The 18,712-nt window shown below is 38.3% G+C and overlaps 1 protein-coding gene across 14 annotated transcripts in view; it reads right to left on the bottom strand.

Annotated features, from left to right (window-relative positions):
* The window catches only part of adgrb2 (adhesion G protein-coupled receptor B2), a 253,724-nt gene that overhangs the window by 53,760 nt on the left and 181,252 nt on the right, over positions 1 to 18,712 (bottom strand). For all 14 annotated transcript variants that reach the window (XM_057354076.1, XM_057354078.1, XM_057354082.1 and 11 more), the window contains one exon: positions 16,565 to 16,694. In XM_057354076.1, the coding sequence (XP_057210059.1) occupies positions 16,565 to 16,694 (130 nt within the window). The remainder of the gene's footprint in view (positions 1 to 16,564; positions 16,695 to 18,712) is intronic.

Here is an 18,712-nt window from a genome sequence, read left to right as displayed (position 1 = left end):
GAGATATTTATCATGAGACCAAGGCCATTTAATTTAACTGAAGGGTGATCTGTGTGATGTCATGATGCTCAGTTGTATTAGAGCTTAGCCAGGTCGTGTTGAGACACAGAATGCAGCAGTCCCAGATGTCCAGCTAAAGGATTTAACCCTTGTTAGTTTGTCCATCTGACAGATGACTTTTAAGCAGAAGGACACTTGGCATCTGAGTCATGTTGTTTATATGCAGAAGCAATTTAGGTTTGTGCTTTTAAACCTCACAGGAGAGAGGGTTCAGGGGAGACAGGGGCTAGTTGTCACAAGGGTAAATTAACTATAACTTATATCTCAGCTACATGTTTAAGGGTTGTGCCAAATGTGTTCAATGCACTGTATCTTTTTCCTGTTCAATAATGATGAAGATGTTCTGTAACTTTTTTGTAGTCATGATTTACAGTTTTGTACAAGTATTAAATAAAACTACCCTAAAATAAACAATGAATGTAACTAGGTCTGGTAGTTACCCTACAGTGGCATTTTAAATCCAGAGATCACTAGCAAACGTTTTTCTTTTCTCAAAATTTTCTACATGATTAATTTGATCAACAGCATTTAATTCAAGTAAAAAGTTACATTAAAATATAATTGATATGCTCTATTTTTGCTTCAGTGACATCATGCGCCGGCATGAGCCTTACAAGTTTGTGCAAAACCTGCTGATCCATGTTATCCCAACATGACTTGAGAAAGATCCAATGAGCAATGTACGTCAATGGAAGAAAAAGATTTAGCATGGTCAAGAAAATGTAGCTTATTTTAGAAGTGACCTAGAAAAATGCAGAATCTTTCTTAAAGGGACAGTTCACCCAAAAATAAAAATTCTGTCATCATTTACTCACCCTCGAGTTGTTCCAAATCTGAATACATTTTTTGTTCTGATAAACACAGAGAAAGATATTTGGAAGAATTGTAACCAAACAGTTCTTACATTTACATTTACGCATTTGGCAGACGCTTTTATCCAAAGCGACTTACATTGCATTATCCTATACATTTGTTTCTATGTATGTGCAATCCCCTGGGATCGACCCCCACGACCTTGGCGTTGTTAACGCCATGCTCTTATCACTGCGCTACAGGACAGCTTCTTGGCCACCACTGTGCAAATGTCTTTGTTCTGTTGAACACAAAATAAGATATTTTGAAGAATGTAGAAAGGCAAACATTTCTGGGGAACTTTTGACTACCATTGGAATTATTCCTACTATGGTAGTCAATGGTGGCCAAGAACTGTTCGGCATTCTTCCAAATATCTTTCTCTGTGTTCATCAGAACAAAAAAAATGTATACACATTTGGAACAACTTGAGGGTGAGTAAATGATTTTCACAGGTGGTCTTATACTTTTCAGACTCCACTTAAACAACAACTGTTGAAACATTCAACTAAATCCAACACACCGTCACTCACAGGCAGCATCACACTTCACGGGTCTGTTTATATTATCAAAGTTAATACTGTGACTCTTAATGTAGCACTTCCTTTTAAAAAAGACAAGCCTTTTGATTTTCCGTAAGGAGTCGCACGAATCAGATCTACTGCCTACGGGCAAAAACTTGACACGATGGGTTTCTAAAGCAAAGGCTTAGACTCAAATAAATATCTTTTACTCTTTGGAAAACTGTGAAATGGCTAAAGCTTCCAGTTTTAAAGCTTTCCGCTGTTGTTTAAAATGAGCTGTGAATTGGCTTGAAACAGAAGTCTTCATTCATACACTTACAGCTCAATTGGCATCCTGGTGTGGACTGGTCGGCTTTAACACAAAGCATTTCTAACTAAACGCCCTTTGAGAACAAAGAATCCCTTGGCTTTGTGTGTGGGCTGTAGCGCTGGACTACCATCAGTGTATATTGCGTGTTCCCATGTGCGCGCATCTGTTCTCTCTGAGCGTGTTTGCTTACAAAGGGAAGGTAGACAAGGGAAAACGAGGCTATATAAACAGTACAGAGCCGGCGGAGCTATGCAGGCCTAATGGTGGCAGTGTTTTTACTCGAGCTGGCAGGTGCAACTATAACAGGTGGCACTAGGAGAGGTGCTGCCAAACTCTCACTCTCATCTTTTGCTTAGCCTATTGTCCTTGGCATATTAATTGCCAACATTATGCCTGTGCCTGCTTGGGTTTGGCAATTCTGACCAATGCATTATGCCAGCAGCCTGAAAAATGACTATAGGTTTTGTTTCTTTCACTGAAATGCCACTGGCAGAGGGGACATGGGGGTAGAAAATAATATGGGACTGAAAAACACAGGGGTTTTTGGATGCACACAGCATACATACATTATAGTCTGCCTCTGTGAAAATAAAGGGGGAGAGAGAGAGAGAGAGAGAGAGAGAGAGAGAGAGAGAGAGAGAGAGAAAGCTGAAGGCTTTAGCAGAGGCCTCATTTCCAATTTCCCCTCCAACAGTTGTACAAGTTCAGAACGCATATAAAAAAGGAAGAATACGGCATGAGAAAAAAAGTAGCAAAGTCTATATACACTGTAAAGAATACAGAATTTTACTGTTTAATTTTACACAACTTTCAAATATTTTTAAAATTTGAAAAATGTCAAATTACAAAAATAGACTCCAAATTTACAAGTTGGGTGTAATATAACATGAAAAACGTAAATTTATACAAAATGTATTCTTTAAAATTTTTTAATCTTGATTAATCGCATCCAAAATAAAAGTTTGTGTTTATAATAGTTAATGTTTATAACAGTCTTTGCACTGTGCATACTAATTTTGTATTTATAAACAAATACACATACATGAATATATTTAAGAAAGGAGATAAATGTTTATATATAATTTAAAAGCAGGGCTGGATTGGCCATCGGGCATACCGGGCAATTTCCCGGTGGGCCGATGTATTTCGGGCCGAAACGGACGCATGTGCCAGAGAGACGGACGGAAGCGTGAATCGGGCGCGTAGGCACGGAACGCACATGTACGGAATTGCGAATCGCACATGTATATGACAGCAGCACAACATACTACTCGCACGCCCCCCCCGGTCGACAAAAATGGTGGAGGGCCGAAGCTGGTCAAAAATGCCCGGGCCAAATTAACGTCCCAGACCAGCCCTGTTTAAAAGATATACTGTATAAACATTATAAATATATTATTATAAATATTATATCAACATGTAAATATTTCCTATATATGTATATGTACGGTATGTGTTTATGAATACAAAATAAATCCGCACAGACATATATTATGTAAACAAAAAACATTTATTCTAGATTACGATTAATCGTTGAACAGCCCTAGTTTTTACTGTTTTTTTTACAGTGTATGTTCACTAAACATGGACCAATCAGATTGAAGCTAGAAAGCTGTGACTGTATAAATAAGCCTCATTTCTTTTCTTCGACTTATTCAGAAATTTCAGAAAATATATTTCTATTGAAAATACATAAATAAACAGACTCTGTGTGACTATCTTGGAACACTGAAGCAAAACAAGTTGCTAAACATTATACAAAATAAAATGTTTGCACACATGTATGCACACAAAATGATTTATGAGACTGCAATTAGACGCCTGGAGACCAGAAACATCAAAAGCTAGCTTTGATGTAAAAAATATCTCTGGTTGGAATAGCTGTATAGCATGTCAAATGTAAAAACATGACGTGAATTTCCTTAAGGCACACAAAGCGCTTGCGGAGTAGTCTGCTCAATAGATTATAATGTCAGAGATCTAGTTTTGTCACGTCGCCACACACTTCCTGCACCCGGTGTAGATACAAGCTTCTTCTGTCACGGAATACGCAGAAGAACCCAAATGCAGGCAGGCAGTGAAGGGGTTAATTCAACAAGACTTTAATAACTAATAAAACACAAAACAAACACCCTCAATGGGAGAAAACGAAACTAAGAGATATAAAGAAAACAAAGACTTCCCACGTGGGGGCAAAACATAAAACAAGAACAGCAAATAACCTAACTAATAAGCATGACACAACGTCTTACAAAAAAACACAGCAGGGTAACAAAGGCAGGGGCAGGGTAACTCACAACACGAACAATCCACAGACAAGGCAAGGCAAGGCAAGGCAAGGCAAGGCAAGGCAAGGCAAGGCAAGGCAAGGCAAGGCAAGGCAAGGCAAGGCAAGGAACAGGAACCACGGGTAGACACGAAAGACACCATATACAACGCAAACACAACGTAAGACAAACGAGGGATAACGACATAGGGCAGGTGAGGGTAATCAAACACTTAGGGAAAGATGACAAGGAAACGAAAGGAATGGGGCCAATGACAAGACACTGGAGAGAACATATATTATTGTCAAACGGACAATAATATGTTTCTCTCCACACATAACCAAAGACTTTGTCATGGCCCTGCTACAGGACCAAGAAAAACATGACTAAGGAAGCAGAGCCATGACATCTTCAGTCAGATCATGCACTAAAGGCACTAAGCTTTAAACGAATGCATCTCTGTTCTACTCATGCACACAGAAATCTAGAGCACAAACATTTGTATTTTAAAATTTCAACATGTTAACCAATCACACAGTTTACTTAAAATAAGCCCCATGGTATTAATATTCTAATAAGGCATTTCTCCCCTTCAGCAGTCAAACCCTTCATTTCAATCTGCGAATATATCGGAGGAGATTTAACCACAAATGTCTACCACGGAGGTGTTATGCAATCATGTGTGCCACGTCCGCGGAGAACCAGGCCTGGTGCGGTAGAACCTGTTCTCATTCACAGGCCCACAGCCCTGAGCGTCCGCACCATCAGTCCTGTCCTAAATAAGCATGCACCACAACTCCGCTCATTTCCCATTGGCTCGGAGAGCTGGAGACGGCACGCATATTACAGAGGGAATTATGGGCCGTCTATCCTAGCACACCCTAGGGCAGAGTGAAGCTCCTAAGCAAATAGGAGTCATGTCTATTTTCAGCTCAGGCACTTTAACCTACTTCTCCAGCCTGGTGAGCTGCACGGCCAGCATTTATCCCTCATCTCTGCTCTCCTCCTCACTTCTCCGCTCGGCAATAACTCATTATGACAATAAGTAACACGCAGCGCAGAACAAAGCGGTGGGAAAACAAGACGAACTTAGTTAGACTCGGCATTAATCAAATGGTTGAAACTCTCAGAGGCGTAGCAACTCCAACACAACCAAGTTCATAACTAAGTCCGAGACCGTCGAGACCCAGCCTCGATCTGCTGTTTAGACGCGGCAGCGCTCCAAACCATTCGCCAAATATATACGCCCGCGTCAGGAGAGATTCGATGCCATTTTAGCACACGCCATCGCTGTACCTCAAGTTCCCTGGACACTTGTTATCTTTGAAGTGGCCGTGAGAGAGTGGCGGAGCTGTTTGTCAACGCAGCAGTGCATGATGGGAACCCAAAACAGTGTGCTGATCAATCATCAAGCTCCAAACCTACAAGGAATCTCTAGGCCGCAACTTAAGCCTGCTTGGGTAGGTAGTGGTTAAAATAAGATTATACGGAGATTTGTCTGAGGAAAAAACAGTCCGACGGATGCTGTAATTGGGAATTAAATGAACATGTAAGCAGGGACGGGCTTGTAAACGAAAATGAGCTGGTATGTGTATCGCCCAGGAGAAAATCTATGCTTATTACATTGTGAGAAATCACCTCAGTTGGGACTTCAACTAGACCCAACACTAATGAGAAACACGGCTAGCTCTTTAGCAATTGTGTTGGTGTCACAGGACAGACTGAGATACTGTGCACTTATTAGCATTTACCGCTGCAATGTGTCTTTTAGTTTTAGCTTGCTGAACTTTCTTTGCTTCATTGTTTTCATTGTGCCAGTTAACCAGTGAGTAGTGATTGGTCGAATACTGCAAGCGTGTGACGGAATTGTAACGCCTCTTACCATATTTGTAACATCAGGTTCCAAAGCAATTGTCCTGACAGGTACGCCCACCTTACTTGCGTATACATTTGGGCGGTCATAGTCAAATCATACCACGAACTGACGTAGATTTGTGGGGGTGTGGTTACACGAGGAGTTTCAGGCAGGTCTGGGAGAGAGCATTCGCTTTTAGATAGAATGCATCTTTTGTTCCGACACTTTTATATTTGCAATTTTACGTGAAAAAAGACACAGAAAAACACGTATTCGTGCCATATGACCCCTTTAAAAATGCTAGGTAACACTTTAGTATAAGGACCAATTCTCACTATTAACTAGTTGCTTATTAGCATGCCTATTATTAGCATATTGGCTGTTTATAAGCCCTTGTAAAGCACATAGTCTGCATGACCATATTCTACATCCCTAATCCTACCCAATACCAAAACCTAACAACTACCTTACTAACTATTAAAAAGCAACAAATTAAGAGTTAACTAAGCATAAGTCGTAGTTAATAGTTTACTAAAACCGAGAACTGGACCTTAAAATAAAGTGTGACCAAATGCTAATATATAGGCAATAAGCTTGATTCTGATCACAACCACGAACAATGACTTTCTACTTGGTGTTGATAGTCAGCTGCAGGTGGAATCAGACAGTTTTAGAACATTAAACTATCATAAAATATTCTCAAAGCCTGCACAAACAGATAAGACATTAATCTCAGTTTGATTTCAAGAGGTTTTATTTTCACTTAGTATGTGCCTTCTCTGTCAGCTGTAAATAAGAATCTCCATTCAAGTGGATATCTGAAAATCTCTTTGAAAAATGTGTGTAAGAGTTCAATCTTGTTTTACATTGCCTAAAAAGCCATGAAAACACCCCCAAAAATTCTGACAGAGGTTATCATAAATTCATGAATAGGCTAATGCAAGAAAGAAAACCATTTGCAATTTAATACAAAGAAGTAGGTTACAGTCTGAAGAGTGAATATTTAAAAAAATGTATATCTGGACAATTCTAGCGTTATGAATTTGATTTTTATTAAAAACCTAAAATATAAATCGTCAGAGAATGTATTTACTTACAATATATTGAATCATCTGTTTATAGTTTACTGAACCCCCGATGATAGAGCCGAGACATCAGAAAAATATCAGTCTATGCATGAGTTTTCTTATTAAAGAAGAAAAATGAATGTGTTATGGATTTGACAAAAGGGACTCAAGTTTTTGAGAGACAGAACTTTGTAGGATTTTCTGTGAATTAAAATGTGCAAACCAGAAGCAATAATACACAACAAATGGGAACGGATGGCTCTTTATAGAACATAAAATAGTTACAATATTTTAATTTTCACATGCCCATTTATGAGGAATATGGACCTTTATGGATGTGACAATTCTGTTATTGATGTGACAATTAATTTACCCGACTATGGAAAACTATGCTTTAAAAACAGAACAAATGCTTTATCAACTTTAAAGGGATAGTTCACCCAAACATGAAATTTCTGTCATAAATTATCCTGAAGTTGTTTCAAACCTGTATCAATTTCTTTTGACCTGTCAGGATGTTGAAAACCTAAAAAAGGAAAAACTTTTCCTCTTTTTTTATTTAACCAGGATAATCCCATTGAGACTTCGCAGTCTCTTCTTCCAGGGAGACCTGGTCAAGACAGCGGCACACAAAGTTTCACACAAAACAAAGACACATAATACTCAGTACCAAAAACTAATAACAAGTAAATCAAGAAAAACACTTTTAAATCTTTTAAAACAGAATACAAAATACATTTAAAAGTGCATAACGGACTCCAATTTAAGTACACTTTGCAAATTCCATGCCCAAGGGGCATAGAATGAAAAAGCACATTTACCAAATTCTGAGGACACTTTTGGAACTTTTAAGTGTAAATACGAATGAGATCTGGTGAAATAACTATTTGTGTACAATGTTAAAAGATTAGACATATAAGAAGGTAATTTGCCCAGAAGTGCCTTAGCAATATATATATATATATATATGAACTTTCCTCCTAAAATGTGAAGATGAACATGAAACAGATTCATATAATATACAATGATGAGTGTGTGAATCTGCACCACACACAAAACGTAATGCCGCATGGTAGACAATATCCAATTTCCTTTTCCTAAAGAAAAAAAAAACCAGCCAACCACAGCAGACAGAAATGAGATACAGGATGAAGACAGTAACATTTGGCACTCATTCATGTGGAATGGATGACCTGTCGATATGATGTTTATCTCCGCTATATACACATTTATCTGTGGTTCTGCTTGCCTGTATACAGGGATAGCAAGATCGGTCTACAAGCCTTAGGCAGATTAGAACCAATATAGATTCCCAGATACCAAGAAAAAAGCCTTCGCCCTTGAACCAACCAGACAGCGGGGTATCTTAGTATGCAGGGCAGGTAGGAGCACTGCTTCAAAATGTGTGTGCGTGTTGTCTTCTCTAAAGAGGGTAATAGCAGCGGCTCTTGGCACGCGCTGTCATGTGTGTGTTTGTCCACGCTCGAGTGCGTCTTGATTAATACCGTGTGATGATAAATCAGTTGAATGTTGTTAGGCTGCATGGATAAACTGACAGTCTACAAATCATAGAAAAGACACTATATTCTCAAAGCTTACAACTCCCATTCATCACTGCACTGAACTTCTGAGTGCTAAAAAGCTTGCACGTTAACTATGGAAAAAGCAACAGTTCACCCAAAAATGACATGTTCCTAATCTGTATGACATTCTTCTTTTCTTCTCTCTCTTCATTCTCACAGAACGGTTTCATACAATGAAGGTGGATAGGAACGAGGCCCTTACTAGATCTATTAAGGCACCATAAAAGCATTGAAAAGGTAGTTGATACAGTATGATTGTGCTTTCTTCTGAAGCAGAACTAAAATTTTAATGACTATTTTCTAAAAATCGTAACTTCCTCGACAGCTCTAATTACCATTTACTTTCGTTGCATAAAACAAGAGACATATAAATAACATATTTTATATTCCAAACAAGAAAATGTTCCTGGGTAAAGTATTTCTTTCAACTACCAGAACCTGACAATGGTGTAAAATAAAAGTTCTACCTTAAATAAAAGGGACCTTTGACCTTAGTAAATAGCAGTGTTTTGGTCTCTGGAAAAGACAGCAAGGGGATAAACAGGATCAGTGGGTTATAGCAGCTCTTCTAAAGATGGCCTGTAATGACAGAAGCTTATGCCACATTCCGCCCTCCCTCTCCTCTCCATTAAACCTGGGGGTTAATCCATCCGTCTATCTCACTTTGTTTTTATGTCAACCACAATTTGTTCCCTCTTTCTCTTTTTCATGTAGGGCCCTATGTTGGGTTGGGAACCAATACTCTGAACCAATTAAAAATCAGTTCAAATAGAAATAAAGAAGCATACTTGGTCAGACAGCACTCTTGAAAAAAAATTCTCGAAAAAGTACCTAAAACCACTTGATTAAAGACAAATATAAAATATGTTAAATAAATATGATTATATTGAAGAATATATTATTACATTTTTATATATTATTCAATATATATTATTTATTTAAAGTTTTATATATTATATTAATGCATTTATTTTTTAAATAATTACATTTGGATAAACAATAACAACAACAATAATAATACAATTACATAATTCTTTCTCAACAAAATTAAAATACCGAAATCTTAAACAGCTAATGAACTGTTACATTGCTTATGATTCACATTCTACCTGTAGCCAATCAGAGGCTAAAACCCAACATCACACATGATGTCCAGACAGCATGTCCTTGCTCACACTAATTCACAATTCACTCACACTACAGTCCCTCAGCAAAACACCACAACAGCCCTTGAACAAGTTGCTAAGATTATGATTGAAATGCAGTTTCCATCACTGCTGACACTCCTCAACAAAGCCCAAGAGCTGCAAACTTGATCTGTAATACTGATAAGACAGCAGAATCTTGGGAGGGCAGCGGGCTGAGTAACGCGAGATGAATGTGTTTATACTGCTGGATATCTGTCAGTGTTGTTGGACTACAGAGGGCTTTTCTTAGGAGTTCTACATCAAAAGTGCATAGAGAAAACAAATTAGCCGTTTCAACACCTATGAATTTACTTTCTGTCTAGACTGGTGTAATGGTTTAATTGGTGGACCAGCCATGGTTTTCATAGCCTATATTGACCAATGCAACTACAATCCTATACTGGGCAAGAGAGAATCCTAACTGAAATTAAAACGTTTAAAATGTTTTTTATCAGAAACTTGGTCAGGTGTTTCCTGCAAACATGGATATAGACAGATTTATATTAGACATAACTATTTTATATCATATTATATGCTTCAGAACTGAATTAAATACACTTCTATTAACAATTTACTGTACTTAACTCCACCTAGTCCACATCGAGTGTATTGGATCCAGCCCTATCTTTTACCAAATAGAGATGTCTTGGTAGACATAATTATTCAGCCTACTGTCTAAAAGAGTATTTGTTTCGGACGTGTGCCTGATGACTAGGTAGGCAGCTCACTACTTTTTGGAACACAGCTTATGTGTTGGCTTTAGACTTTTTTTACAGAGCTATGAAAACGCAAAGGTTCACATCTCTTGTTTACCATACAGGGCTGATGATGAACATTAAAAATGCTGATGATGTCATGACCTATGCATAGCCAGGCTAAAGCCGCAGGCATACTTCTTTTTTTTTACGTGTGCGTACGTGTACAGCCGAACGCACAGCCTTGCAGAGTATACTGCTTTCGACTCGTACGTGTACACACAGGTTTTGATGCATGCGCATTACGACATATTGCAATACCTCTCCGGGCCTATCCCCTACAGGGATAAGGTTTTCTTCTACTACCTTGAATCCATGCTTCCAGTACACGGTTGCCACCTGGTGGTTAAACTAATTACTGCAAGAAATGGAATGCGCCTGCGTGACCTGCGCATACTTTGTATGCGAGGTAACAAAATTCCGGTGGTGCGTGTAAGGTGTGCATACTATTCTGATGATGAAATTTGAGTCATGCGCAAACGTCCCTCGCATACGTGTAGAAAAGGGAATACTTCAGCCTTAATGGGTGGAGATTGTTGCTTACAATGTTGTTTACTTTGGAGTTCCAATTGTCACCAGGCAATCGAGCAAAAGTCACCCCAGGCACTGATGTCACGGTGCAGGAGAAAAGTTGATATGGGTCGATAAGGGAACACTGGCCCAAGCTTTAGTTATGACACAGATATGTTAAAGGGATAGTATAGTTCATTTACTCACCCTCTTGTCATTTTAAACCTGGTTCAATACCCACTAAGATGACCTACTAACTGTGCTTTGCTCTTGAGCGAGACAAGAAAAGAAACCAATTTTGCCATTTCATTTAAAGGAGCCAAAAAGCTGAGATCATATTCCATCTTTTCCTTTTCAAACAGTTTTGAGATTTTTTTCTCAAACAAGACACAACGTGGGTTACAGCAATCTCTTACGCCTGCTGTAGGGCACTTTAGTTAAGTCAAATGAATACAACTTCATACATTCAGAGAAACATAATTTGGTTTCCTGAGCAATGGCAATGGTTGATTGTGATAAAAACTTTATTGTAGGCCTTAATGGTCATTTGGAAAGCAGCGGGCATATGTTTGTTAAGAGAGCGCATCAAACACAAAAAAACTAAGAAACCTTCACTTAACATGGACGGAAAGATGTTTTATGTTAATTCAGCTGTGGGATAATAAAAGGTACAGCGAGCAGGTCTTAATGCTCTTTTTATGGTGCTTCCCCCTTAGGTGTGATTGAGTGCAGAAGCACATTCAGTTATAATGAAAAAGATGAAGAGAAATCATGAATTACAAGCTGAATATAGCCAGTCTCGGTCTACACAGCACTATCTAGGGAGCAGAAGGAATTAACCAGCAATGCATGAGATGTCTTTCTGCTACTAGCAAATTTCTTTAAATCAGTTTTTTAAAACCTCTTTGACAGACTATCCTACTTAAAGGTCCTGTGTATGAAATTTAGTGGCATCTAGTGGTGAGGCAGTGAATTGCAACCAACGGCTAAGATATTGTCACGTTTTTGCTTCTTTGCCGAAGGATATAACGTATTTACAAAACGTGCTCTGTAGAGCAGTTAGGGCTAATGTAGACACAACATGGCGAATTCCATGTAAGGCGACCCACGGTGTATGTAGATAGAAATAGAAATAGCTCATTCTAACTCATAAAAACACTTTATTAAGGTCTTTATTCACCTCTGAAAACATTAGTTATGTATATTATACTGCATTTCTGTCAATAGATCCTCCAAAAAAGTACATATTGGACTTTTAAATCTTGTTGACTTCCTCATATACAAATATATGGTCTCAATGATACACACATGAAATTTATTATTGAATTATGTTGGTCTTTTCTTAACACCAAGCTTTTGTACAGAAAACTTGTAATATAGGGTGCAAGTTATCTGTATTACTGTTATGTGCATCATCTTATTCGCCATCTATCTCTTTTTGTGTACCACAGAGGGAAAAACATCATAATACGGGTTTGGAATGACATGAGGGCGAGTAATTGATCACAGAAGTTTCATTCTCGGGTGAACCAAGCCTTTAATATTTCCCCTGCAAAGAATCTGTTTTTTATTTATTCATTTAGTTTGAAAATTGCAGAAGCCATCTTCTATAATCAAAATGTGTAATGTATTATTTACACTGCGTTCCAAATTATTATGCAAATGATATCTTTCTCTGGTTTTCCTAATTTGTCGATGCAAATGACAGTCAGTATAATTTTCAAGTAATCAACAGTTAGGGTACATTTGGAATTTTATTGAACAAACCTCCCACTGACAACAGTATTTATTTAAAAAATGAAAAACTCAAAATGCACTGTTCCAAATTATTATGCACAACAGAGTTTGAAAACATTTCATAGGTTGTAAAAAACTGAAAATGGTCATTTGTTGAATTTGCAGCATTAGGAGGTCATATTTACTGAAATCAAAAGCTATTTCAATCAAAAACATCCTAACAGGGCAAGTTACATGTTAACATAGGACCCCTTCTTTGATATCACCTTCACAATTCTTGCATCCATTGAACTTGTGAGTTTTTGGATAGTTTCTGATTGAATTTCTTTGCAGGATGTCAGAATAGCCTCCCAGAGCTGCTGTTTTGATGCTAACTGCCTCCCACCATCATAGATCTTTCGCTTGAGGATGCTCCAAAGGTTCTCAATAGGGTTGAGGTCAGGGGAGGATGGTGGCCACACCATGAGTTTCTCTCCTTTTATGCCCATAGCAGCCAATGACACAGAGGTATTCTTTGCAGCATGAGATGGTGCATTGTCATGCATGAAGATGATTTTGCTACGGAAGGCATGGTTCTTCTTTTTGTACCATGGAAGAAAGTGCTCAGTCAGAAACTCTACATACCTTGCAGAGTTCATTTTCACACCTTCAGGGACCCTAAAGGGGCCCACCAGCTGTCTCCCCATGATTCCAGCCCAAAACATGACTCCGCCACCTCCTTGCTGACGTCGCAGCCTTGTTGGGACATGGTGGCCATCCACTACTCCATCCATCTGGACCATCCAGGGTTGCACGGCACTCATCAGTAAACAAGACTGTTTGAAAATTAGTCTTCATGTATGTGTGGGCCCACTGCAACCGTTTCTGCTTGTGAGCATTGGTTAGGGGTGGCCGAATAGTAGGTTTATGCACAACTGCAAGCATCTGGAGGATCCTACACCTTGAGGTTTTCGGGACTCCCGAGGCACCAGCAGCTTCAAATACCTGTTTGCTGCTTTGCAATGGCATTTTTGCAGCTGCTCTCTTAATCCGATGAATTTGTCTGGAAGAAACCTTCCTCATTCTGCCTTTATCTGCACGAACCCTTCTGTGCTCTGAATCAGCCACAAATCTCTTCACAGTACGATGATCTCGCTTAAGTTTTCGTGAAATATCTAATGTTTTCATACCTTGTCCAAGACATTGCACTATTTGACGCTTTTCGGCAGCAGACAGATCCTTTTTCTTTCCCATATTGCTTGAAACCTGTGGCCTGCTTAATAATGTGGAACGTCCTTCTTAAGTAGTTTTCCTTTAATTGGGCTCACCTGGCAAACTACTTATCACAGGTGTCTGAGATTGATTTCAGTGATCCAAAGAGCACTGAGACACAATACCATCCATAAGTTTAATTGAACAATATAAAATTAAATGTTTACGACACTTAAATCCAATTTGCATAATAATTTGGAACGCAGTGTAATCGCAGAATATAAAAGAACCATGCAGGCCTTCTGACAAAAAACGTAATTCAGTTTTGTTGCAATGCAAAGTGCAACTGTTCATTACTCAACAAAACAATGAAAACCTCCAAAAAAGCCGTTTGCATTATTCAACAGTAAAAGTGACAGTCGAATGAAGAAAAAAAACACTCCATGTTTTTCACAGCAGGTTTTCAATTGCTTTGGACAAAAGCATCTGCTAAATGAGTAAATGTTTTACTACTTTTGTTACTGAACGGTTCACAATACAGACAGCCGATCAGAGTATGCTGGGAAGCAGTCAACTCCTTTTACTGTTTTTCATTTTTGGGGAATTTTAAATGTTCTCTCATCTACCTTACATAGGTTTTATTTTTTGTATTCCTTTTAGCTCTGCAGTTTTAAGATATTGCATGCATCTTTTCTCCTAGTGGCCACCGCTCAATGTGTCTGACTGTGCAGTACTGTGTCGGATGGGCATCACCTCTCTCTCTCTCTTTCTCTCCCGCTCTCTTTCTGTGCATGTTTATGTCTGACAGGCACGCTTTCTTTAGCTGGTGTCTGTAATGACAGCAACCAGCAGCACGTGGTCCAGCTCCTGTGGATTGTGACTGGCCGTCGTCTCAACGCTCTTCGTCCCACATTGCTTGTTCCTCAGGGCTATTCTCCATCTCCCAGCATTCTCTTTGCCTGCCATGCATATCAATCACTTTAATGGGATGCTTTCAGAGGAAAAAACACATGGCCAAACTAAAGTGGGTCAGTATCCACTTCCATTGGGTATGATGGTGAGGGGAGGGGAAAGAAGTCAAGAGAGCGAGAGATAAATATGTATAGAGAGATGGACAGCTTTCTAGAGAGAGATGCATGGAACCCTGTAAGTACAGAGCGTTCAGCTGGTGGGCCTGTAGTGGTCTCTCACTTCCATTAAGTAAAAAGAGGGCACAGGTTCAATATAACAAGCTGCGGTAGGTTCATTAACCCGCATAGCTAAAAGCCACATCACAGACGCGATGAACGGTGTCTAGTACTGTTCAGCATCGACACAGATTTGCCATGAACTAAAAACTTGATTATAAAATAAACTGATAGATAATATAAAAGATGAAACAAGCACAAGGTCTTGCTGCTCTTAATATTTACACACTCACCATTGCAAAAGCAATGCAAAGATGCTCTTAATTTTCATATATTTAAAAATGTACAGCCACAGCAAAAAAATTAAGAAACCATTTTAAAATTATTTTTGAATTTACTATTTAGAGGTATGTGTTTAGGTAAAATGATTATTTTTGTTTCATTCTGTGAACTACTAACAATATTTCTCCCAAATTTCAAATAAGAATATTGCTTGTATTTGCATTTATTTGCAGAAAATGAAGCGAATATAAGATGCTCTCTATTTTTTAGACCTCAAATACTGCAAAGAAAACAAGTTCATGTTCACTTTTAAGCATTATAAAAGTAATATTTGTACATGTATTTGAAAAAAGTTTGACCTTGATTTTTATCACAGTTTTCATGTGTCTTGTCATGCATCAGTCTTTCAGATTGATGGCCACAATATATCTAGAAATGCTGATTAAAGGAGTAGTTCACTTCCGTTACACATTTTGGTGGATTTATGCGAGGAGTATAAATCCAAATGTGTGACCACATAGAGTTCTGTAAGCATCTTAACTATTCTATAGAGATTAAAGCTGCTAAAAGAAGTAAAACTCAAGTTACAATTAATGTTTTCATTAGTAGGTGGTACTGTATATGATTAAAATCCCACATCATCACACCAGCGAGGGTCACATTCATATCCTTACAATACAAGCCAAATTCAATATTGTAATTTCTTAAAGAAAACTAAACACCTCCCTGGATGCTTCACATAAAAAAACACTCCTTTTGAGATTGATATTCATAATGGTAGAAAAACTAAACCAAAAAAACCCTGTCCATTGAAATTCAAATTATACCTGGGAGAAAGTCCAGGAAAGACAAAGCCTGTCACATTATGCATACCATGATATATTAACACCTGGTCAACCATCTGTTGAAATGTGTTTTATGCAATGCACACTATGAGGAGGGCGGCATCCCGAGCATCCTCAAATGTCACGCCAACAGCGTAGTGACTCACCATCTACTTCCACTACCTTTTAGAAATCATTACCAAAGCGCACATCGGTTTCCATTTAGTCTGGCATCTGTGGAACAGAAAGCACGCTGACCTTCTCAGCTCTTACAAAGAACAACCAAACACTTTACAGCATTCTACAACAACATTCATGTGTGGCGGCATATGTTCTCAGCTCTTGAAAGGGTTTTAGAGCACCAAGCCCCGCCCCTCTTCCTGCCAAGGAATGAGGTGTGGTGTGATGTCATAAAGGTAAAGATGTCACTCACCGGTTCTTTAGCTTTCTGCGCTAAAACTGCGAAGGTAGACAGCTTGCTGCACAGGCATTTAGTGTGGGAGACTGCCGGCGACGGGAGCGTTTGGCAACTCTCTGCGTCCCAGTTTTCCTCGTCAGCCTCTCTGTTGATAGGGTATAGCGACGACACACAAACACACACACACACAGCGAGAAAAAATGAATTCATGAGTCATACAGAGAGAAAAGAGGAACCACTGGCCCTCTTTTAGTATGGTGAATTGACTGCTACTATGAAAGCTATATTTTGTCTATGACAATCCCCACTCCAAATCCTCTCAGCCTCAACGGCCCTCAAGTTCAACGATCTTACTTTGATAATAGTCATCCTCATCTAGTCAGTCAGTAAATATCTGTTTGTCATGCTTACAAAGTCTAATTTTACTCAATATCTTTATATACTGTTGGCTATGCAAAATAACAATATAATAACAATATAATGATATAAAAATAACAATATAAAAGTTTAAAGGGATAATTCACCCCAAAATGAAAATTCTGTCATCATTAACTCACTCTCATGTCATTTCAAATCTGTATGGCTTTCTTTCTTTTGCAGAACACAAAAGAAGATATTTTGAATAATGTTGGCAAAAGAAAACCGTTGGTCCCCATTGACTTGCACTGGTTTTGTGTCCATATAATAGAAGTGAATGGGGACCAACAGCTTGTTTACCAACATTCTTCAAAATATCTTTTCGTGTTTTGCAGATGAATGAATGGTTATGCAGGTTTAAAATGACAAGAGGGTGAGTAAATGATGACAGAATAGTATATTAAACTATTATATTTACAATACAAATATAGTAAAACAAACAACTCTAATAAATACTCAATTGTCAAAAACCATTGCACACCTGCGGATTAAATGATATTGTATCGCTCATCCAGACAACTTCATTGGGCCTATAATCTCACAAAAAACAATAGCACATCTTTCATCTCAGAATCCGAGCATCTATTTATGTCACCCAGAGATATCATGAGGACTTGAATATCACAGCGAATATCTCAGAGGACCCGTGACATAGCTGCAAAAAACAACAGGTAATTCGAGTCGTAATTTTTGTAGAGGTTATGTGAGGAAAAACAGACTTTGATTCGAAAAAGGATTGAAATCACAAACTACGTCACTGAAACACAAATTCACCTGACCACCTCAGGGTAAACTAGTGCCGTACAAATTCATCACTGACCCTTCTGAGAAACAAGTAGAAAATAGCTGCTTTACCAGACATTTGTGTCTGCTCGACACAGAGACAGAAGCTTAGGGTGAGGAGTGAGAAAATGGAGAACACATTGTATTATTACTTTGTGCAGCATAACGTAAGGCTTATGACAGGAGGACTGTTCACTATTTCTTCAGTGTTTCAGACCCGTTTTAGCATCTTGCACAGCTAAATAAACAACCCTCATGAAACCAAGAAAACATCTCTGGCTGCTCCTTTTCCAGACACATACAGACAGTAACACACAAGGGTTAAAATGTACTTTTTGTATTACCTGCAAATGGCAAAAAAAAAAAAAAAAAAAAAAAACCTAAAGGTCATAAATATTCCGTATACCGGTGATGAAATTGTGTTTTGCTATAGACATTATTTAAAACTATATTTTAACTACCTTGACAATTTCATTCTTTTGTTGTGCTTGCCACGCATATTAGCATAAAAAATAGCATCATACTTGGATAACTCTGTGTCTCTCTGTAAAACTGGACCAAAAAAGTATAGACACATGATTTTCTTCCGAACATATTTTCTATGAAGGCTTAATATTGCTGTGGGAAATATTTCACATTTATGAGGGAAAAAAGACAAACTTTTAGTGGTAAATGTTTCACAGACGACAAGTCACAGTATTCTTTACCAGACTATTGTATGTCTTTGAATTGAATTGCTCGCATCACAGGCAATAATTCTTACAATTCGATTAAAGCATGTGTTCAGTTGCAGTACTTCGTCAAGTTATTATTCACGAGAGGACGCCAATTTTTATCAGCATTTTGCACTTGTAAAGTGTCACAAAAACTGCATACACATAAATGCATGATCCTAATATCCTGATAAACAGCCATAATAACACTGACTGTGTTTTACACAATATACAGAAAAAAAGTTTTACA

This window comes from Triplophysa rosa, linkage group LG16 (assembly GCF_024868665.1).
Source record: "Triplophysa rosa linkage group LG16, Trosa_1v2, whole genome shotgun sequence".
Taxonomy (NCBI): domain Eukaryota; kingdom Metazoa; phylum Chordata; class Actinopteri; order Cypriniformes; family Nemacheilidae; genus Triplophysa; species Triplophysa rosa.
The sequence above is the reverse complement of the archived record's forward strand: the minus strand, read 5'-3'. Positions and strand labels throughout refer to the sequence as shown.